The 23,559-nt window shown below is 40.3% G+C and overlaps 1 protein-coding gene across 1 annotated transcript in view; it reads left to right on the top strand.

Moving 5' to 3' along the window:
- Positions 1-23,559, top strand: part of ERI3 (ERI1 exoribonuclease family member 3) — a 247,474-nt gene that overhangs the window by 4,659 nt on the left and 219,256 nt on the right. Inside the window, exon 2 of the mRNA XM_063136972.1 lies at positions 10,254-10,525. Coding sequence (XP_062993042.1) covers positions 10,254-10,525 — 272 coding nt within the window. The remainder of the gene's footprint in view (positions 1-10,253; positions 10,526-23,559) is intronic.

Below are 23,559 nucleotides of genomic sequence, written 5' to 3' on the forward strand. Positions count from 1 at the left end.
ATGTGATGTAGTGATGGGGGACTTCAATTACCCCGATATCTGTTGGGAGACAAATTCTGCCAAAAGTGGCCCTTCCAAGAAATTTCTGACATGTGTAGCTGATAACGTTCTCCTACAGAAAGTGGAGGAAAGAACTAGAGGATCAGCTATACTTGACTTGATACTGACCAATAGGGATGACTTAGTGGATAAAGTGGCAGTTACGGGAATTTTGGGTGAAGTGACCACGTTATGCTTGAATTCTTGATTTTAAAGGAAGCAAAAGCCGAGTGTAGCCATATGCGTCCTCTGGATTTTAGGAAAGCCAATTTTAATAAACTTAGAACTATGATAAGTAAGGTCCCATGGCAAGTGGCCCTAATGAGAAAAGGAGTCCAAGATAGGTGGGAGTTTTTAAAAAGGAAATTCTAAAGACACAATTACAAACAGGTCCAACAAGGAAAAAAGATAGAAGACAACAGAAGAAACCAATATGGCTCAACAAAAAGCTTAGAGATGACCTGAAAACAAAAAGGACACATGTAGGAAGTGGAAGAAAGGCCAGGCTACAAAAGAAGAGTTCGGACAGGTAGTACAGAAGTGCAGGAATGGCATCAGGAAGGCTAAAGCTGAGAATGAGCTGAGACTAGCAAGGAATGCTAAAAGCAACAACAAAAAAACTTTCTTCAGGTATGTGCATAGTAAAAGGCAGAGGAAAGAAATGGTGGATGGCAAATTAATAACGAATGACAAAGAAAAGGCTGAAATGCTCAATTCCTACTCTTGCTCAGTCTTCTCCCAAAAGCAGGTCTATGACCCCCTTGGCAAAAGTGAAGTAAAAGATGAAAGGGTAGGATTGCAGTTTGAGATTGATAAACAAGTGGTAAAGGAACATCTAATTTCTTTGAACTAGTTCAGATCTCCAGGGCCTGATGAACTGCATCCTAGAGTAATAAAGGAGCTGGCAGAAGAACTCTCAGAACCACTTTCTATTATCTTTGCAAAATGTTGGGTTGGCATATATACTGAAAATCTAAATATATTGTTTTAGAAAACATGCTATGCATGTTTCAAAAGGCGGTCCTACAACCATGCTGGCTGGGGAATGCTGGAAGTTGTAGGTTTTTTTTCTGTCTAAACATGCATAGGATGACACTCTAATTTAATTTCTACTGACAGTTATGAAAAAGGATACAAGGGAAGTAACCTATAATACACAAATCCATAGTAGATCATACCACCGTTTCCCCAAAACCCTTATAGCAATTGACTACAGAATGATGCCATCAGAATCCCAACGATTGGTTACTATACGAATTTATCTGCTTGTTTGTTGAAAACTAGCTATTGGAATTATCTAACTGTCTCATTTGTGTTCATGCATGGGTTTGATTTGTTTTAATTACACTTGCCTGTAAAATTTAAATATTAGTATTATGCACAAAGATCCCATAAAGTTATGATTCATAGGCTACTTTGTTTCTCTGCAAAAATTAGTTGCATGCCTGAGTATCGTTCATTGTTTATAACTGCAAGGTAGGCGTTAAGCATTTTTCTTGAGTTAGGTGGGGTCTCATTTTCTTCAGCCATTAGTTGCTTGAAGTGCGCTGATTTCTCTTTCCTCTGCCATTGTCTGCCTTTGTTTCCCCTCTTCTCTGTTTCTCTCTCTTGTCTGTTTGTCTCCCTCTTTCACACGCACATGGACATGCCCATACACACACACACACACACACACACACGTCTTACTCAGTCAACACTATCTAGCTTAATATTGTGGCTTAATTCAAAATATAAAATAGAATCTAATTTTTACAGTAGAACATCATGTATCTTCTGCATAGTTATATTAGGTTTGGTCATCAAATCCTTCTTCAACAGAGATAGTTTCACGTAGAGCATATGGATGCCAGGATGGGCCTCAACATTGATTTTAAAAAGGCATTTTCAAATCCTGTAACTAATTTCTCATTCTCACCATGTACATTGATGGTGCTATATAAATAAATAAATAAATAAATAAATAATAATAATAATAATAATAATGGCAGAGGTATTGTTGTTGTTATTATTATTATTATTGGAGGTCTGGGCATAAATTAAAATAACGACACAAGCCCAGTCCTCAGGCTGGCTTAAAACATAAAGTACAATTTATTTACAGTATTTGTATACTGCTCCATATCTGAAACAGATTCTGGAGTGTTAAACATAAGAGGCACAGTAGTAAAAGATTAAAATACAATATTAAAACTATTAAAAACAGAATGCTAATAAAAACTGTGGCTGGTCATTGAAGGATTGCTTCCTGGAACAGAAGTGTTTACAGGAGGAGGCAGAAGCAACGTAGCATTGGCACCTGCTTGACCTCCAAAGGGCAGGGAGTTCCAAAGAAAGGGAGTCTAGACACACAAGGAAAGGGGAAGCATAGAGAAAAGATAGGTGATAGAGATCCATTCCAAAAGTAGAGGTTACTTTTTAACAGGATTTGAATTCATCTGAGGCCAGGTTGTTCTGGGCTTCCTGGTGTTCTTCCCAGAACAACCTGGCCTCAGATGAATTCAAATCCTGTTAAAAAGTAACCTCAGCCTTTCATCCTCCCGAGGTCGGTAAAATGAGTACCCAGTTAGCGGGGGGAAAGGTAATAACGGCCGGGGAAGGCAATGGCAAACCACCCCGCTATAAGGCCTGCCAAGAAAACAGCGAAAGCTGGCGTCCTTCCAAGAGTCAGTAATGACTCAGTGCTTGCACGAGAGGTTCCTTTCCTTTCTTCTTGGCTATCTGGCCAGAGATGGTGACCAATGTGACTTCTTTCTCCTGTTTAGCCAAGGAGCCCAATATTCAAACCTGACTGTCTTAGTTTAATAGATAATTACCTGAAGGATTGTCTCCTCCATATATATGTGCCCAGATCTTTAAGATCATTTTCATGGGTGCCCCTGCAAAATGAGGTGAGTGGCTACTAAAGGGAGGGCCTTTTTCAATGGTGGCACCCTAGTGTGGAGAGAGGCTCACCTGCCATCTACATTGTTGTCTTCTTGGTGCTAGATGAAGACCTTTTTAGTCTCCTAGGCTTTCAATTAAAAAAAGTGTTCATGTGGTTTTTAAAAAACTGCACTGTTTCTGGCGCTGACTTTGGTTTTTATTCTAGTTTTACTCTGCTTAAATTTTTTAAATATTTAATTTTTTGACTTCTTTAGCGTGTTTTACATGTTATTGTGTTTTATGGTTTTAGGTCTTGTTTTGTGACCAACCCAGAGAGCTTTGGCAATTGGCCAGTATAGAAATGTAATAAATAAATAAACCTTTTATATTCCCATTGCCTACAGATTTATGTAACTTTAAAAAGCCAGTTGCACTACAGTTGAGCATCCGTATTTCTAGTGGATTTCAGTGAATTCTATAATCAGCTGAATGCCATATGCACCCCCCCCACACACACACAGTGCATTAAACTTGCTGCATATATTATTACGTTATCATTCTTACATGATAGATATGAACAGCAAATAAAGATTCTCAGACTGTCTAGAGTAAATCTGAGTGAGAAACCTGGAAAATTAGCTGGTGTACTCTATGCAGATATGCCATTTTCTTCACAACTCTACTGTTTTCTCACTGATAACATGCCCATTGATGGATCTTGAATATCTTCTGAAATCTGAACATTAAAAGCCAAATATGTTGACTTCTAATATATACAAATTGTGGATTGAGTGATATTATAGTTCATCAGAGGCACTGACTTAGTATTGATAAAATAAGGCAAAATATGGCGTGGATGCCAGTGCTTGCACTGATGAGCATCTTTCTATCAGATCAGCAGAATGTCTTGAATAAAAACTGTATTTTGCATTCCCTTGCAGCAGTAAGAACTACAATATTAACCAACTGAAAATGACCATGAAATTCCAATATTGTCATGTAGTTTAAATGTCTCTGAGATCACTTAATAATGGGAAACTAATTATGTGAAGGGACAGGTGAGATTAAGCCAGAAATGTTCTGTGCTACTTGGTGTCATTTTCTAGCTTGCATTGATCTCTCATCACAGACTTAAGCTCCACATGACAAATATGAAATATTGCTGACTTATTGACGTACTTTTAAAGTTAATGGCAGAGCAACCAACAGGGAGGGTAGAAGGTGGGTATGGGTGGGTATTTGGCTGTTTCCTTCTTTAAATTTTCCCTCCCATTGATCCAAATGAACTCCACGGCTGGCATAGTTCTTCCCCTCTTCTGGGGATTTCTTGGGGGTATGGGAGGTCTTTGGATCCTGAGGATACACAGCTCGTCCCAGCGCATCTTTTTGCACTCTCTGATATTGGAGGTTTCCATCTCCAAGGGCAGACTTCTCTCTCCTCCCTTGGAGGGGGAGATCCAAAAAATCCTATGGCCCCAGCAGTGCCTTCTCAGGGCCCATTGCATTTCTTCTATCACCTTTTATTGGACTGATCTCTGTGTTCTAAAAACCTGTTTGTTTGTTTTTTACATAATTTGGGTAAGTGTGTATTAGTAAATTTTCTATTGTGCCTGAGGTAGATACAGATACCATACATCTGTATCGTCAATGCCTACTGTTTATTATTAAGATTTAAAAAAAAGTTGTTTAAAAGCCCTTCTGTTTCGCTAAGCTATACGATTCGTCAGATATCACTTTTATCAAAATTTTCTTTACATTTTGAGCATGTGTAAGATGTGGATATATCAGTAGCCCTGTTAACAAATTTCCTTTACATATTAGATAAAAGTATAAAGGGGAGAGGGACCACATCTGCTGGCCCCACCACGCCCCTAGGCCAAAAGTCTGAAAAAGGGTGTCTACACATGTATTGCGTTAGATGTGAAGATGCTCCATGCCATTAGTAACGCTGATCATGTGGAACACCTATGTGGGTATAGGCTATTTTCAAACATTTACTTTTAACAGGTATGGGGTGGGGGCAGTGGGATATGGGTACATTGGGAATTGGACCATCATGTGACCCCCTTCCTTTATTGTATCAGCTGTACAGCAGATCTAAAATTCAGTGGATTAAAAGTGCACAGATCTAAAATGTTGGCGAAACAAAAAGGCCTTTGCCTGGTGCTAAAAGAGAATAAGGAAGGCACTAGGCAACCCCCTCTCGTAGGAGCATTCCATCACTGGGATTGCCACCCCCCAAAGTGTTCTCCAGTTGTCACTTGTTGCACCTCACTTGATGGGGACATCTAGAGAAGAGCATTCAAAGAACTCAGGGTCTGTGTAGGTACAAGTCGATGAGTTGTACTGGTTTCCACAGGATGGGGCTTAAGGGCCCTGCATAGCTCATTCTTTTCCCCGCAATTGTACCCTAAAAAGAGTTTATGCAGTTTGCAGAACTCTGATTTTACTTCTTTTTGCACAGCTGGATTTTATGATGGCTTCCATCTTTTCCTCCCCCCTAATCTTGCTAATTTCATGCTTGTTTTAACATGGGATTCTTGCCCAGAAGTTGTTTTGCTTTTATTGGGACCACAGCAACCATTCAGATTCAAAATGGTGCCTGGGGACTGATGCCATTGTGTGTGTGAGAGAATATGCTCAGAAAGATGTAGTTTAAACAAGCATATGAATTGGTTTCTAGGAGAAATGACTAAGGTCTGGAGCAGTTACTGCCATGAGTTCGCCCTCTCAAGGATAACTTGTGTACAAGCCTGCAAATCAACATTACCAGTTGTATTCCCTGTACTATGGGCTGTACAGGGCTGGGCTTAATTTCATCCAGAGCTCTCCTCTGAACCTGTGAGATGAGCCTTGGCAAATGTTTATAATACTAAAATGCTTTAAAGAGTGTTCGTCTGGACCCAAGTAGAATGAAACCTAGTTCACCCTATGCAACCTTTAATTGGGAAGCAGGACTTTCATAACAGAAGATGGGAAACCAGACAGATTGGAGCCTCCACATTTCTCTTTCTCAAGAAAATATGCTCTGGCTATGGAGGCTCCTTATGGACTTTTGTCCCTTGCTTTTCTTTTTCCATGACTATTTCCATATTTGAGATTTGTTCTCAGTCTAGCAGGGCAAATGGTGGTGATGGTTTCCTTTCTCCATTTCCTCAGAAGATTGTGAGGCAAAGTGGTACTGTGAGGAAGGCTTAAATATGAGCAGGTGTGTGCATGTGTAGGGGGTGGGGGAATGGGATGGGACCACCGGCTTCAATTCAATAAAAAAAATTCCATAATATTTATTTATTATTTGTTATATTTGTATCCCGCTTTTCCTCCAAGAAGCCCAAGGTGGCATACATGATGATCATCTCCATTTTTTTTCAAGTTAATCTTTATTTCATATATAGGGCAGGCAAAGGGATTGTTTTCTTCCCAGTCCCTTATAGATTTCAGGTCAAGATGCTAAAACAGTGATAATTGCTCATGGAAACTGCATTGGCAAAGTTGTGGTTTTAGTTTGTGTGTGGTGGATGGGTGGAGTTGGTTGTATTTATTGGACATATTTGATATAATGGTTGTGGCTCCCCCCCTTTTTTTTTTTCCTGTGGTGTTTTCTGTATAGCTGGTGTGGTCTGGGCTTTGCCACAGTAAAATATTAGAGCAGCTGCTTTACTCCAGAGCATTACATCTGTCTGATAGCCCTACAGCTACACAGCTTGGCAGCTTTGAAGATTTAAAAGGCGTCTCTTTCAAATACATGTTACACCATGATGGTTTGGAAGTGACTGTTACTAACTTCTATTTGGCTGTAATGCATTTATTAATGACAATAAAAAGCGCTAGATGGAAAGATGGTAGTTATGGCAGGGAACCTCTAGGATAAATATAATGTTAGGCTACAAGGGCAGCTGCTTATTATTTTTGTAGCTTGGCTTTTTAGTTTGCGAGGCTTCATCCATTGCTTTATGGAAGCAGCATCCTTCAATTCCGCCGTTCCCCCTCTCCCCACAAGAGTTAATGCATCACAGTGTGAACCAGTCCATTCCGTCAAAAAAACCTCTGCTTGCAAAATGGCCCAGTCTCTAACCTTTCCATGTGCAATTTGAATCTGTATGTCTTGACCAAAAACTCATTCTGAGGGAAGGTTATAAATGTGTATTTACCCGACCTGCTCATCTGCAATTATCTTCTAATCTGCCCCTTCACTGGTCTCTCAGGTAAATACAGCTCTAGTTGTTCTTCAAGGCATATTATTTACCTCATTAAGTGTGTATTTTGGCACGTGCATTATTTACCTGATGGACTAACGGATACAGAGGACCAGTTGGTGTCTGTTGTGTAAATAAATAACCCCTTAATGTTCATAAGTGACTGGTCTGCCTGTCTGTGCTTTGGTGTAAGTCTTTCCTGCTCTGCATAATGGTCTACTAAGGGTGCTTCCTGCTCCTCCTTGCAGCAGGAAGACATTAATAATGTGCATACCAATGGAAGGCAGGTTTAAGGCTCTGCAGTTCTGCACCACAGGCAACCTCCATCAGCAGGGGGGAGACACTAGCATGCATTTACTAGGGCATTTCCCCCCCTTTGGGGATGATCTTTATGGCAAGATAAGAGCAAGTGAAAACCTGCAAATATTGATACTCATTATAATTTATATACCTCCCTATAGCCGATTTACAAAGATAAGAAAACAGATATACAAAATTTAAAACCCATAAAAACATAAAACAGATAATATACAAAATTTAAAAAACATAAAAACTTAAAACAGATAGTATACAAAGACAGTATCGTTTTAAATGGATATTAATCTGGGGTCAGTTAGAAAGCTCAATATATGCTGTTAAATGCCTGAGAGAAGTCTTGACCTGGTGCCGAAAAGATAACAATGTTGGCGCCAGGCGAGCCTCGTTGGGGAGATTGTTCCACAATTGGGGGGCCACCACTGAAAAGGCCCCCTCTCCCTTGTTGCCATCCTCCGAGCTTGCCTTGCAGTAGGTAGTCCATGTGAATGCTGGTATAAAGCCACGAATGTAGGGCCTGGCATGTGTAACTAACGTATATTTAACATGTCTAGATCTAAAATACTAAGTATTGCAGGGATGGGGACTATGCAGCATTCCAGATATTGTTGGACTGCAACTCCCATCATCCACCATTGGCTATGCTCCCTAGGGCAGATGGGAGTTGCAGGCCAATAACATCTGGAATGTTGCACAGTCCCCATCCCTGCAATACTTTTTCTAAAGTATTAGTTTCTGTATCCTCAGTTTAGGCTCTCAACTTGAGAGGCCAAGAAATACAAGGTTGTTTCTAATCCCTGTTCAGTATTTCATTGCACAATATTACTGGAAACTGTAGAGCAGCAGCTTTATCTTGGGGGCTCAATTTAGGAAATTTGCTGAGGATTATGCATCTTGAAAAGGATATTGTATTTTTTGTGGGGGGAGGGTTAAGTGTCAGGTTTGCTCATGCATATATGTTGTGGGTGGCATGAGTAGAGTTCAGCACATAAAACCCTAGGTTAAGATGTCTGTTTTATAAGCTACTGCTATGAAAGCTACAAATGTGTGGTACAATTAACTTGATTTAAAGTCAATTCATTAATCACATTTATAAAAGAGCGATTCTTGTCAAACCTTGTTCACTCCTCCTGATAGGATTGTGAACTACATACGTGTGTATATACTATTTTTATCCTGCTCTTCTTCCAAGGAGCTTAGTGTGGCATACATGGTCTTCCCCTGCACTGTATCCTCGCATTGTATTCTCACAGTGGGCTGGATCCAACAGAGCATTTATGCTACTGTCAGTTCTCTTATGCCCCACCAATTCTGTTACGCAATGTTGATTTAGTGCTTCTGGGGCAACCCAAAATGAGTAGATATGCTCATTTCTGGAAGGAAGCAGGTCAACGAAGCTCCCATGAGCGAGCTCCACTGACGTCCCTCCTTCCAGAAACAAATGTTTCCACTCATTTTAGGACTTCTTCGAGGAAATGCTAAACCAGTGTTGTGTAACCGGTGATCCCGCTTGCACAATGGAATCGGTAGGACCTACTGCATTCAGAAAGGAATTAGTGGGGGGGAAAGTGCCCCATTGAATTCTGCCCATTGTAGCTTCTAAGGTAGTGACTTTATAGCTGAGTAGGGATTTGAATCTGCATCTCCTTGGTTTATGTCCAGCACTAACCATTGTACCACACTTGTCCTAATCATTGTTTCTCTTTAGGCCTGAACTAAGCCAACTGTAGTACTTTCTAGTGTAGTTTGTTAATAGTTACTGGCGTCATCTGATGTTCTTTTTTCCCCTTTTTCTTCTTTTTTTTCTTTCGGTGGCAAGTTAAAACAGGCTTTTGAGGGTTTGGTCAAACATTTGGGGAGGGATACAGACACACAGTTTGCACATCATAACAAGCCACCATAGGTTAATTAACGCTCGGTAGGCATAGTGTGTGCTGGGTGCCTTTTTGAATATCTAAGCCCCACTTGGCAGTTGCCATGGCTTGCCATATCATGTGAACCTGGCCAGCAGGAGTTGTGTGAGAGTTGTTTAACCCTAGAATAGACCATGGATGATGCAAGAGGTTTTTTACCCTTACTCATAATCCCATTGGCTGGTTTGCATGACACAACAAGCCACAGCAACCACCTGCTGGGTTTTGCATTTCCAAAATGGCATCCGGCATGTGCTTCGGCCCACTGAGGATTAATTAATCCATGGTGGCTTGTTATAACATGCAGACTCAGTCATAAAGTGTTTTTTAGTATAGCATTCTGTAGCTGTTTTATTCTAATTATTTTATTTGACATTTTGGTCATTTGCTTATTATATTTTTACAGTTTTAAGTTATTTTTGTTGGCTACATTATATAGTTTACTTGAAAGGCAGGGTATACATGGTTTTGTTTTGTTATTAGAAGTTTATTCTGGTTTTTTCATGCTTTTAACAACAAGCTTAATGACAGTTTCCCAATTCCCCCCCCCTCTCACACACACCCCTTTCCCTTCCCCACTCCAATGTTTTGCAGCTTTGTGTTTTCACTCAATTGCTTGTTACAGTTTAATTCTTATGGAGAAGGGAGGACAGGAGAAGAGGGAGACAGTATACATTAAATGTTTTAAGTAAATGTTTCATTAATAAAGAGCTGGGCCGGATCTACACTATTGCTTTAAAGCACTTTATATCAGTTTTAAAGTGCTTTAAAGCAGTTAAAGCGCTTTATAACTGTTATAAAGCACTTTAAAGCAGTAGTGTAGATCCGGCCCTAATTTCCTTCTCTCCACCCGAGTAGAAAGTGGAATTTGTATTTCAGTGATGGCTGTGAAGGTGGAGTAATGCCTTTTTTCTCTTTTTCTCTGAAGTTCCAGATGCTGCTAGGTGTTCGATGGTAGCACTTGTCCGTACCACAGCAGAAAGGCTTTTCCTCGGGTTACTCCCAAGATCGAGGAATACTCTGCATTCCCTTCAGTTGTTAGGTGTTTTCCAGGGGTACGGCTCCACTACAACCGGAAAACTGGCGTCTCACGGCTTTGCTTCCATGGCAGCGATGTCATCCTTTCCCCCACAGAGATATCACCATTTCCTAGTGCTGGATTTTGAGGCCACGTGCGACAAGCCACAGATCCATCCCCAGGTAAGTGTGTGGATTCATTTTTGTTTGTCCTTAAAGAGTTTCTGCAAGAGACCTCCTGGGGCGAACAGGAGGGTGGTGGGGATAGCTTCAAGTTTTTGCGATCTGTGACTCAGTTTGCATGACACGATAGCCCACTATGGCTTTTCCCCCTTTTTCTTTTTTATTGTAAATATTAACAAAACAGAACAAAAAATACATTGTGAAAAAGAAAAAAAAAGAAACATTACATATATAGGAATATCATCATTTTTCCATCAGCTATATCATTCATTTAAAAAAGAGAGAGAGAGAGAGAGAGAGAGTTATGCATAGGTTTCAAGAAAAGCAGACCATATATCTATGTATTTATCCACTCTCAAATCATGACACCCATTCAAATATTGATAGTGTTGTTAAGTCCTCAATCCATTGTGTTATGGGAGGGGAACATTTGACCTTCCAACGTGATAGTATAAGTCTTTTAGCTGTCATAAGGGCTTTGAAAATCCATTTGTGCAGACCATGTATTAACTTCCAAGAAGCCAGTTAGTAGTTTAGGAGGACATGCACATCTTTCCATATTAAAGATTGTTTCATTACAAAGTTTATCCTTATTATGACCTCCCAAAAGGGGGCAACTACTGTAGCCCACTATGGCTTAATTTAGCTGCGAAGGCTGGCCTGTCATCCTGGTGGCTGCGGTCATGGTACCCTGGTTTGCTGTTTTGTGTGAATCTGGTGTCATGGGTTGTTTGAGTGGGTAGAGAACCCTCAAATATCCCTGGCTGAATGAACAGAGTGCTGAACTAGATGGACCCTTGGTCTAATCCAGCATGGCACTTCTTATATTCTTAAATAACCCTAAAGCTAGTCATGGTTATTTGAGGGTTGTTTATGGCAAGCTACGAGTGTGCTGGCTCCATTGCTTGATCTTCAGAATGGCTGTTGGCATGCTCCACTCAGCCCAGTGGGGAAATGAATCCATGGTGGCTTAGCGTTATGGGTGAACAGCCCCAAAACCTTGTGAACTTACATCTGTTACCTCTGAAGGGTGGTGCTTGTTCCCATTTTATAGATAGGTATGAAGTTTGACAACCCAAGATGACCCCAGAAATTTCAATCTGGGTCCAGCACAATGGCACTTAAAATATTTTTAGCTTTTTTATTTGTTTGTTTTGAGAGAGAGATCCCCAATGGATTGCTACTGCAAGACTTCAAGAATTTGAATCTCAGCTTAGTCACTGTTAGCTCTGGACAAGCAATTCTTACACCCTTAGTTCTTCATGTTTAAGATAGTGAACTGCATGTTCAGAATAACATTAAGAGGACAGAAATAGAGAGGGGAAAAGAAAGAACACTGTAGAGCAGTTCATTTAATTGTGCTAAAGAAATAATCAACAAAATGAATGCATTTCCCTCCCTTCTCTCTTCATTCTTGGAAGTTGCTGATCTCTTCTGTACTTTCCGTCAGTTTGAGGAGTCTGAAAAGCCGTTTGAGGCATTTCTGCCCTTCTGCCTTCCCTGCTTGGAAAGAATTGCTCCAGTACTAGTGTTTCCTTTTCAATGGGAATAACCAAGCCCTTAACTTGCAAGTGAAATACTCTTAGGTGTGAATATGCAGCCCTGCTTGTTGGATTCTGCAAAAGAGCTGGAAGGCATTAACTTCCCTTTCTTGCATTTGTTTCACTTAGGTGTTAATTTAGAAGCCAAATGATATTTGTATCACTTCAAAAGGTAACTTTGAGCTATTATGGGCCGGTGGATAAGTCTTGATTGCACAACTGTTTCTGCACAACTCCCCTTGGGATTGGCAGTGCACCAGCTTTTTAGAAAAAAATATCTTTGAAGATATATCTATACTGCAATTCATTAATATTCTGCAACTAAAAATAAAAAGTCTTCAGGCAGAATACTGCATGGTGGTCAAAGATGTTTGTGTTTGTTTTTTAATTAGAGAGAGAGAGAGAGAATGAGAATTAGTTTGTGAAATAATTCTGATAAAGAGGGCAAGGTAGGGCAAGGGCAAAGAATCCTGGGAGTTGGGGTGAGTGCAGACATACCTCCAGAAATATGTCATCTCTTCATGATCACTAGAAACCCCAACAATATGTCCCCCTCTGGTTCTCCTTCCTCTTCTAAATATGAATAATGCACATGCATTTTCCAGCTTCTTCACAGCTAAGCAAGCTAAGGATATTAATTTAATAAATGAAAGGGGAGATGTTCAGGATATTGCATATGCCTGTTATGTATTGAGCAGCTTAGATTTCTATACTGTTATGGTTATGGAGCTCTCTAGTCTTTCTGCTTAAGATTTTGAATCAGAAAGGGTTGCTACATAAAAATAAGCCTCCTAGTCAATATGGTAATAGACATTCAGAATTGTGGGTTTCGGTGGAGCTGTGTAATATGGCTGTCTTAATTCAGTTTTGCACTTCAGTGTATTTCCTTCGGCTGAAAAATGGGTTTGCCACCTTCCCCCATGTACATTAAAAATCAAAGCATTTTAAGTTGCATTATAATGGCCTTATCCCCCTGAAATTTCTGATGGGGCAAGATCGCTTGAATTACTGGGCGGTGGAGGGAGCCCAGCCTCATTATCTTTTGTCATGGTCCCTTTATCTACAGTTTTAGAAAGTTATGGGAGTGGTAATTCATGATTGGCCTAAAATAGGGAAAAATTGGAGGGTGGGGCTTGGATTTTTTTTAAGCATCACCCCTGCCAAATAATTTGAATCCAGGGAAAACTGTAGAGATAATTTCTGTTGATCAGGTTGCCATTTTCAGCTTCCTTCCGAGGTCCTCTTTGTAGCTTGGTTTGTATGGGCCTCAGAGGGATTGCATCTCAGTATTGGTGTCTTGAAGGTGTGCCTGGCTTTATGTTACTTTATCCTATTGAAATAAACTGGATTTTTTTTTTTAAAAAAGAAAATCTTCCAAAAGTCTTGCAGTCTTGAGTGTTTATGGGGAGGTGTAGTTGATTTTTGTGAGTAATATTGCAGGAATGTCTTAACTTTTTTCTGGCTGTTTCCTGTGTGCCCAGCCTTGGGTGCAAAGACCTGTCAAAGCCATAAATTGACTCTACCGTGTCCCTTTTGGATATGGGCTTGGCCTGTGTGCATTTTGATGCAAACCATGATGCATGTAGAGCTAGTTTACAGCTGGCAATAAAAATGGAGCATGAGTGGAATACGATTACTACAACTTTAAGGAGCTGTGTCCCCCAAGTCCTTGCTGCGGAATGTAACAATATGTGCCATCGCGGCTTGGCTATATATTTTGTGGGGAAGATAGTGCATTAAAGGTGAACGTTATTCAGTTGGATCTTTTCATCAACTGTGTCCAAGATTCAGCTGCACCATGCATTTCTCTGTCCAGGGCTGTCGTGTTTCTGTAGAAACCTGTGGGGGCACTAAAGAGACTTTACTCAAAATATCTTAACTAGAAATGAGAGCTTGTTCCCTATGTCAAAGTTATATTTCTTTACTGATGTGCAATTAAAATGAATCTGAAGAGGGGCTTTTGGAAAACTAGCATATGTGTAGAGTGTCTCATAGAGTAGCTAACCTGTGTTGAAAAGGATGTAAGAAGCAGAGGGCTGGACCAAGCACAAATTGAAGAGCAGAAACACCCAAACTAACCAGTCTCTGGCCTTGCAAACTTCCACATAGTTAAGCACCAGGGCAGGGCTGGGTTTACTCTGGGAAATCCGAAGTCTTTTAAAAATGGAATAAATACTATTAGAACTTGAATCATGATGGCATGTAGAATAAGAACCAGGGCTTGTGCTTGAGACAGGTAAGTAGGATCAGGGTCAGCACTTGGAGATGAAACTGAAGTTCATGTATGGTGAAGATGAGATTTGGAGCAATTAGTCTAATAACATCTAGGTAGAGACCAGTAAAATGAAAGTAGCATCCTTCCTTTCACAACAGCTTTCTTGTATCTTGGAGTATGACAACCAGTTAAATATTCTGAAGGACCAACAGCTTAAAAGTAGGTGGGATCAGTTCAGCTCTTGCAGACTTACTGGTAACAAAAAAAAGTCCAAATCTTTGACAGGATGAATTCAAATATAGCTCCCCAAAACATTTCAGGCATAGATTTCACATCTTTCTCTTAAATCCAACATATAGTTTGCAGAAGAAATTGTTGCAGTAGCAGAGCTCCGCTGCCTTGTCCTGTTGTGCAAGTGGTAGAGGACCAGTTTGTAAATCCAAGATCTGCAAGTGGCTGTGCAACTTCTTGCACAAGTGGAACTTCAGTTGGATTCTCCACTTGCATGTAGTTCTGAACTTTGTTTCTGCTAGCACAACATCATTTATGCTAGCGGAATGGCATTGTTGGATGCAATCCCTTGGTCAAGTCTTGCTTTCTGTTTTCCGAAAATGAAATTTATTCCTAAACAGGGATGCTGTGAGTAGAGTGAAAGCTTGCAGTGGAGGTGAAACAAGTTCTTTGCGCAATTTTGCTATAAGAGCAATTCACAAAGTATATTGTATACCTTTGCTGAGCGAACCAAACCCACTTAACATGAAGATTCCAGGGAGCAGACTCATTCTTCCTCCCCCACAAATAGTATTTTGCTTTTTTGATCCCCAAAGGTTATTTTTGCTCTTCGTATGTAATTCTTGTTAAACTCAATCCCTGCAGATTTTGCTGCATTTTATTGATTCACATTGAGCTTCCTTCAGCAATGCAGCAAGTTCCATTCTGAACACTTTCTACTTCCCTGAGATCAAACTTTCAACAGCCGATGAGGGTCCCTTACTGAATGGCAGGCTCAGTTCAGACAACATGTTAGTCAATGCAGTGTAAAAATTCCAGTCAACAATTGAGTTTTTGGGAGGTACTCCCCGCACAACATGTTCTAACTCCACCATTGTGTGACTGTGGGCTACCGTGGAATTGAGTAAAAGTCAATGCGATGTTGGATTAACAGTTCCTCCGCCGTCTCTGCTCCCTCAGTCCTCTGGATGGTATCCCACCAGCCATTGCTGCAAAAAAACTATCCCGGCGGCTCTGCTAGAGAGGCATTCCCTCCTTTCACTGCTCTTGAAGTATGGTGCCCAGAACTGGATGCAATATTCAAGATGAGTCCTAACCAGTGCTGAATAGAGGGAAACCAATACCTTGTGCGATGTGTCCAACCCTAGTCTAAACCTCTGGAGACCCACTACCAATCGGTGTAAGCTGGGGTGGGTAACCGTTTTGGGCCCAAGGGCTACATTGGCTCTATGCAAGCATGTTGGTAGCTGCTAGCCAGCAGTGGGCAGAGTCACAGCCCGAAGTGCTGGCATATGGCCCCTGGTGTGCTTGCTTGGATGCACACACATAGACATATTCCCCCACCCCTTCCCCATAGAAAGACAGTGAACTACCCATGGATGGAGAGATTGTTCTCTTGTCTCATAGCTAGTTTGCTGTTTCTGTGCTTGAGAAAAGGGATGTCTTTGTTACCACGCGCCATGGAAAGGAAGCAAACTAAGTATGGAGGTAGAGATTGCTCTCTTTCCCCATGGGCAGTTCATTGCCTTTCAGACCTTATTCTTTGATTTAAAAGATGTTTCCATTTCTAGCGTTGAAGAGAGGGCTGACACTTCTCATAAGAGCAAATGCTAAGATTCTTCCCAAAATGTATCTTTTGTTTATCAGTATACATCTTAATTTTCGAATAAACCCAATTTGATGCATTTGATTGTTTTTGCTTGTTTCTTTTTTAGACCTATCCCTCCTCACCTACACACACACACACACACACACACACACACACACACACACAGTTTTGCACTTAAGCACAGTTGAACATAGTTTACTTATAATTTGTATAATTTATTAAAATGAATATCCTGCCTATCTTTAATAAATCAAAGCAGTTCTGAGTTTGTAAAGCCTTTTTAACGATGGGGCTAATGTTCTTTGCAGATTCACTTAATAACTTGAAATCTGCAGTAATAGAAAATGCTCATCTGCAATAGTGGAAAAATGCAGTTTCTCACGTATTTCATCTAGCATGTGGAATTTTGTTTGGGCTTGTTGCAGTGGTAGTTTGTTTAGTGTATAATTAATGTAGTGTTGCTATGAGTGTAATTGTTACATAGAACAGTCTTAAAAAAATAATTAAGAAAAAAAATAATTAAGAAAAAGCAATTATCTGAATTTTAGAGCCATGTTCTCTACAGGTACTCAGATGTATTATTTTAGGAGTTGCTGTAATACCTTTTGACTAAAAGGCATCTCCTTTTATAAAATTAGCCTTTTGTATCTACAGTATAGTGCATACAATCCAATGTGAAGTGTTTTGGCTGTAATCAGACTAAAGTTATGTTCCTAGATTGTTTGCCTAGTCCAAGTCCTTGCTTCAAACAGTGAGATTTCTTTTATGAGAGATCCTGTTTAAGGGGCTATTCGTATGATCATTGTGCATATAGTAGCCCCTTGACATTCCTCCACACCAGTTCCTTGGCCATGACTGGACAGTTGTATGCAGAAGAAAGTCCCCCCCTATGCCAATGCAAAAGTTGTTTCTTGAGCTTTTATAGATAGTAATAGTAAGAAGCCTTACCCATACTTTGAAGGTAGTTGCATGGAATGGCTAGCCACAGACAGGGAGTTGTCATGCAATGCAGTGGTGGGCAGAAAGCAGATCTCCCGATGTTTTTGACTTCAACCCCAGCTTTCCTTGTCATTGACCATGCTGGCAGTTGCTTTTGCCCACCCCTGATTTTTAAGCGGCTACTATACTTCCAATGGTTATGTGAATCAACTCAGAGGCATGTTATGTTTTAGGCTGTTTTCTTGGCATTCAAGCTCAACATTTTCTTTAGTTTTCTGCATTACTCAGGTTCCTTCATTTCTTTCACACATTTCGTTTATGAACCCTGCTATTTTCCCACATAAGAGTAGCCTTACAAGGTTAATAGCAGTTTACAAGCAGTTTATCCACTCTTCCATACCAGATGCTTTAGAAAATCTATGTTATAGTACAGGGCATGAACATAGGATTCTCGTTGCTGCCAATTTCTTCCAATTTTTAGTAGTTTCAAATTTCAGGATGCCCTTCCTGAAATTGTTCCAACCATCTTGGATAAATGCTGTTGATAATCTTCCATGTATAGTGCAGCCTTTTTAAAATCCACTTATACTACCTTATACTACAGTATCCCATAATGGTGAGTTTCAAGATTAGAGATTTGTTGCGTGCATGTGTGTGTGTACTCTGTACATATTAAACTTGTTGTGTATGAATACATGTTATACATAGTACTTCCTGATTCTTCTCTCTGAATATTTAACAAATTTTACTCCTTCTCTCCCCACCCAGTGTTAGCTGATTGCATTTTTAAGGCAACTTGTACAGGTTGACCTTTGTGTCCGTATTTTAATCTCCCTCCTCCCCAAATTACATTTCTGAGAAACTGTTAATTTTGAACTTGTTGGCTTCAGTTGAGATGAAGTATGGTGTGTGTGTGTGTGTGTATGATTCAACAGTGACCTCCATGGCTGGTTAAGATACTGCATTTTGATGTTCCTAAATTGAGACATTGCCATTTTCTAAATAGGTATGATTTGGGGCAAAAAAGAGACAGGAATAATTGTTTTGTTACTGCAGTGTAGATTTAGCCTAGATATTATGATGGATGTAAGGATAGCCAAATAATGGGCATATTGTGGAATCAGACTTGTTAGGGATGCTTGGGACAGCATTTTAGGTTAGTAAATTGGATTTATGACTTCTGTGAAATGGCAAAGTATGATTTGAAGAAAGTAAAGAGGAAAGACATAGGATTAAAAGCTCTGACAGCAGACATTAGTTCCTAATTGTCTTTGCCTGGTTCATGACACTGCTCTGTTCTTTAATGCTCAGCCATTCAAGCCTTGGAACAAGGAGAGGCAGGCACCCTGGACATTCTATAGCAGCAGGTGGGACAACTTATCTTTCTGGCCCTACCTGGCATTGTGTTTGCTGCCCCTGAGAAGTTATCCTGAGGCTGGAGCTGAAGGGAAGAGACACTCCCCCAGGCAAATTACAGCTGATTTGGTCTAGCTGTGCTCAAGGTGCCTGGGAGTGTTCTTCTTATCTGCTCAGCCCTGACATGGGGTGGCAGCAACACTAAAGGTGGGGTTGCCCCTTTGAGTGGGGGATGCAAAAGTAAAGGCCACTCCCCTAACATCGGATGGTTTGGCTTGCAACTTTTTGTGTGTAAGGTTGGCTATTTCCCCTAAAACATCTTGTTATGTGCCTGGGAGAGAGAATGTGGAGCCAAGGTGGGGGACTAGAGCCCCCCCCCCCCAATTAGTGTGATTACAGTCAAGGGAGTTAAGGCATTGGGAGGAAGGGCTAGCCAGGTTAGGGAAATATGGCCCAGACATTTAATGGCTCCTTGTGAGAGGTAGTGGTCCCAGGCGACCTCAAAGAAGTGGTGGTGAGCCCACACATGAAGAAACCTCCCTGGACCTGGAAAATCTTAGTAATGTTAAGCCGGTGGCATAGCTTCCTTTCATGGACAAGCTCCATACATTCTTGGATGAGACTGATTATCTAGATCCGTTTCAATCAGGGTTCAGGCCAGGTTTTGGCATGGAGACAGCCTTGGTTTTCCTGCATGATGACCTATGTTGGGAGAGAGATGGGGAGTGTGACCTTGTTAATTATCTTTGATCTCTCAGTATCTTTTGATACCATCAGGCATGGTATCCTTCTGGGATGATTGTCTGAGTTGGGAGTGGGAGGCACAGCATTGCACTGGTTTTTCTCCTGTTTGGATGCCTGGCATACAAATACTTTTGTGTGTGTTTTGTATAATATATTTTAATGGTTTTTAATTTTTGTGAGAGCTTTGGCTATGGGGCAGTGTAGAAATATAATAACTGAAAATTATGGAAATTTCTAATATCTTTGTCATTGGCCTTTTTTATTTCTCTTTTCCAAGTACATGGTATGTTTAAATTTTTCTGAACCAACAAATATCTGTGTATTGTTTTCTTCAGGTAACTGTGACAAATGTAGTTTGGTATTAAATACTGTCCTGAAAGGCTCTTCAGTGGACTAATGAACACACCGGCTTGAGTATTTCAAGACAGATGTGCTTTGCTAGAGTAACACACAGTGTGTGTATAAACGTCTGTTGAGATAGCTTGACGAAGGATGGCTAACTAATGTAGCAGGGATTTTTTTCTTTCTGTAATGACTCTATGTGGTCAGTTTTGCAGAAATTTTGAAAGTGGATTTTGGAGGTGGGCTGGCAGCTTGTTTAGCCATGTGTACCCCTGGAGGCTAGTGTAGGACTACTCAATCCAGCCAGCTCTCATTAAAATAATAATTAAAAACTCACTAGGCCAGTACTGTCCACATGTTGTCCCTTCTTCTAATTGCCTTGGAAAAAAAGAGGGGGGATTCAACCCAAGCCTTCTACGATCTCTGACTCTTCTATCTCTTACCCTCACCCCACTTGGAGGCATCAACTCTCATCTGTCAAAGTGTAAATCAGCAATTAAAACACAAACAGCGAAATGCCAAAGATGACCTGGAGCACAAAGCGACTGACAAACAAGTCCGGACAAATCGGCGGATAATTTATAAGCATTGCCCTAAAATCTAATTATTTGGCAATTCGAATTTGCAGCCGGCCAGGGCTGTGCAATAAATTTAACCCGCCATAAATTATTTAGGAACAGCCTGTGGTGTAAATCAAAAACGCAAGTGTTTGTTTAAGAAACAAGCTCCTTGTGCATAAAATGACTTTTTTTTTGTCTTTTCAAAAGAAAAGAAGAAAAACTGTTGAATGAAATGAGCTGCTGCCACTGAAATCCTGGTTTCCTCTCTTGGAGGTGTATACAAGCTGTATTTTAAGCAGAGAGCACTGTCCTTTCTCTTATCAGAAACATCTCTTACTATCAACAGCACCCGGCTTTTTTATTGCAGTGAGAACAGTCAGCTTTGATTTTCTTGTGGCATCTTTCATTCTTTATATTTATTAAATTTTTTGCAACGATGGGGGAAAATAAATTATTCTCAATTGCAGTTTTTTAAACTGAATGGGGTAATCTTATCCACTACCAATAAATATCTTTGTGTGTGTCTTGCCCACTGATCAGATAGACATTTGAGAGCCTGAATGTTCTTGTGGGTATTTTATTTCTGTAATCTAATAAGGGCTCCAATATTGTGGACAAAGTGTTCCTCTGTGAATATCAGTGTAATTATTTTGTTTTGCGTTGTTCCCAAATCAAGAGATTTCTCCAGAAGTGGCTCAAGCAGTTAAGCTTGTAACATAACCTTTCAGTAAGAAAGCTCACATTGGCTAGAGCCTTAATTTTGTTCCTTTCACTAGTGTTTCTCCTTTCCCTCATCTCAACGATCATGCCAGGAGCTTTTTTGTTTTGTTTTGTTTAGGAGGGTGGAGTGAAATAGGTTGGGTTTATAGTGCTGAAATCACAGGCCCTCATGAATTTTTCTAATCCCTCGGAAAGGAAAGTCCTTTTAAGTTTTCAACAGGCCAGTTGAGATTCAGGCTCCCATCTGTTTCTTGACGACTTTTTGTGGGGTAGGCAAATTACCCAAGGTGGCTGCAGGCATGTGTGTGTATGTGTATTTTCCTCTGAGGGTGGTAGGTCAGAAATTCTTCATGGGCTGCCAACTCTTTAGAACGCAAGTACTTCAGACGATTACATCCGAGATGATTTAAGGCAGGCTTATTTGGTAAGAGTGTTTGTAATTTCAACTCTGTGTGTGTGTGTTTAGCTGACAAGTTAAAATTGATATCAGAAACTCTCTTCCTACCATATAAATGCAAATACCTGTGCTGATCAGCTGTGTGCAGAATTTGTCAGTACATATTGGTGTATACACATGTCATAACATTGGGCAGCAGAACTTTAAAACTTATTACTTCATCATGAGCAATTTGAATCCTTGCTTTCCTTTTCAGTTTGTCCATGGCAGTGTGCATTGGTGGCACAAATGGGTTTAACTGTGTCTAAAATCTTAGGGAATAGTATAAGTACTCTTTTGACTAGTATTATCCCATCTCTTATTTTGGCATTATGGCAAATTCCTATAGTGGAAATCTACATGGCAGAATTGGGGAATACTCCAGTTAGTGCTTGTCAGAAAGTGCAATGTGATGACTTTGGACCCTGGGGTTGGTGTTTGAGGTGTAAGCAAGCAATTGCTAGTGAGGGGATTGCCAAGTTCTCAACAGTGGGTTAAGGGTGAGTTGGGGATCATGCAGACCAAGAGGCTCAGGAACCTTCATTGTTAGGTCAGAGTTTGCAACAGATGTGGTGTGGTCAGAACACAGACAGTGAGGCAGGTGGCTACTAGGAGGAGGGCTTTCTAGGCTGTGGCACCCCGGTTGTGGAATGAGCTCCCCAGAGAGGTCCGCCTGGCGCCTACACTGTACTCCTTTCGTCGCCAGCTGAAGACCTTTTTATTCTCTCAGTATTTTAACACTTAATTTTAACTTAAATTTTAATTTTACTGTTTTAACTTTGTATTTTAATCTTATATCAATTTTGCTGCATGGTTTTATCCTGGTTGTGCTTTTTATACTGTATTTTTTGTATTTGTGCTTTTAACCTGTTGGTTGTTTTATTATGGTTTTAATTTTTGTGAACCGCCCAGAGAGCTTCGGCTATTGGGCGGTATAAAAATGTAATAAATAAATAAATAAGTAAAAATATGAAGGGAGCTTTTCCCTAAGAGGCATACTTAAAAGGAAAAACAAAAAGATTGCTACGAAAAAAAGATGGGTTGATGGTAAGACAGAGGTGGATTGAACTTTCAGAGCATCTTAAATGCCTTTTGCGTGTTGCATCATCAAATTTGTTCAATCAGAAATGTTCTAAACTGCCTAGGTGCCTCGTGGTGGGACTGTCACAGCACCAACTCTGGAGTTATTTTCACTCAAACCAGGTTAACTTACAAGTTAACTTCTAACCCCCCCTTTTTTTTATCCTCTCTTCCATCCATTCTTTTAACTTGATTGACAGTATGAATGAATTATAGTACTTTAAAGATGGCTAGGTTGCCTGTCTGTGTCTATCTGCTCTAAAACCCAGGCTGTTTGGTTGTGTGTGTAAGTGCTTACCATTTCATAATAGCTCCTAATGAAATTCTAGATCTGTAATAACATTTTGGATATCTAAAACAAACCATATGCTTGTAAAAAAGTGGAAACAGATCGGCTTTAAGCCATAAATTCTGGGTAATGGAGCGCTTTTTTCCTCTTTATGTTTGATAGATATTTTTGTTTCCGCAGGAATGTCAGCTCCTAATTTCATGATGTATCATGGGTTTGGGAAAATTGAATTTAATAAAGGCCTAAGATGAATGGCAGCTTTAAAGGTCCCAACACTTGTCTTTATTAGCAGGATGGACGGCGGGCTCCCCAAATGGTGCTGCTCTCCAAATGGAAGTTTAAATGGAAAGTAGTAGTGTTGCAGGTTACATTTCATTGCAGGGCTGGTTAACCATTGTTAGTGAGCAGTGGTGCTGATTTCATAGGGCTGGTATCTGTTGTAGATACCAGTGGAGCAAACATTGTTGGAGACCTAAGGAAAAAAGTAGTTGTTCCCACCCCATGGGAACATTGGGATAGCAGCCTTTGGGGAAGGTCTTTTCTGCTCGTTTTGAGAAACTGAACAACGAAGCCAAGAAAAAAAGGATTAAAAGGAATATAAAGATGTTGATCTTCCCCCGCAAGGCATCTGATTTCTTAGTATGCCTTTTTAGTCCTGTAGTTTTCGTATGCTGGCAATAATTTGCTTGATCACAAAATTTTCAGACTTGGTTGTTTCAGTTTTTTATTTCCTCCATTTGGTTTAGTCTGCCTGATTGTGTCTCCTTTCATATTTTATTTATTTATTTATTACATTTCTATACCATCCAACAGAAGAAGCTTTTTATGCAGTTCAGAACAGTAATATGGGATCATCTGTCGTCGCAGTGCAACACTCCTGGGCAACAGTGCCAGAGTTGAATTGTTAAAAGTAGGAGGAGAAAGACTTAGACAGGACTGATAATTGTTAAGAGGAAACCCCAGAACTGATAA

The sequence above is a fragment of the Elgaria multicarinata genome, chromosome 1, assembly GCF_023053635.1.
Source record: "Elgaria multicarinata webbii isolate HBS135686 ecotype San Diego chromosome 1, rElgMul1.1.pri, whole genome shotgun sequence".
NCBI classification, from domain to species: Eukaryota; Metazoa; Chordata; class Lepidosauria; order Squamata; family Anguidae; genus Elgaria; species Elgaria multicarinata.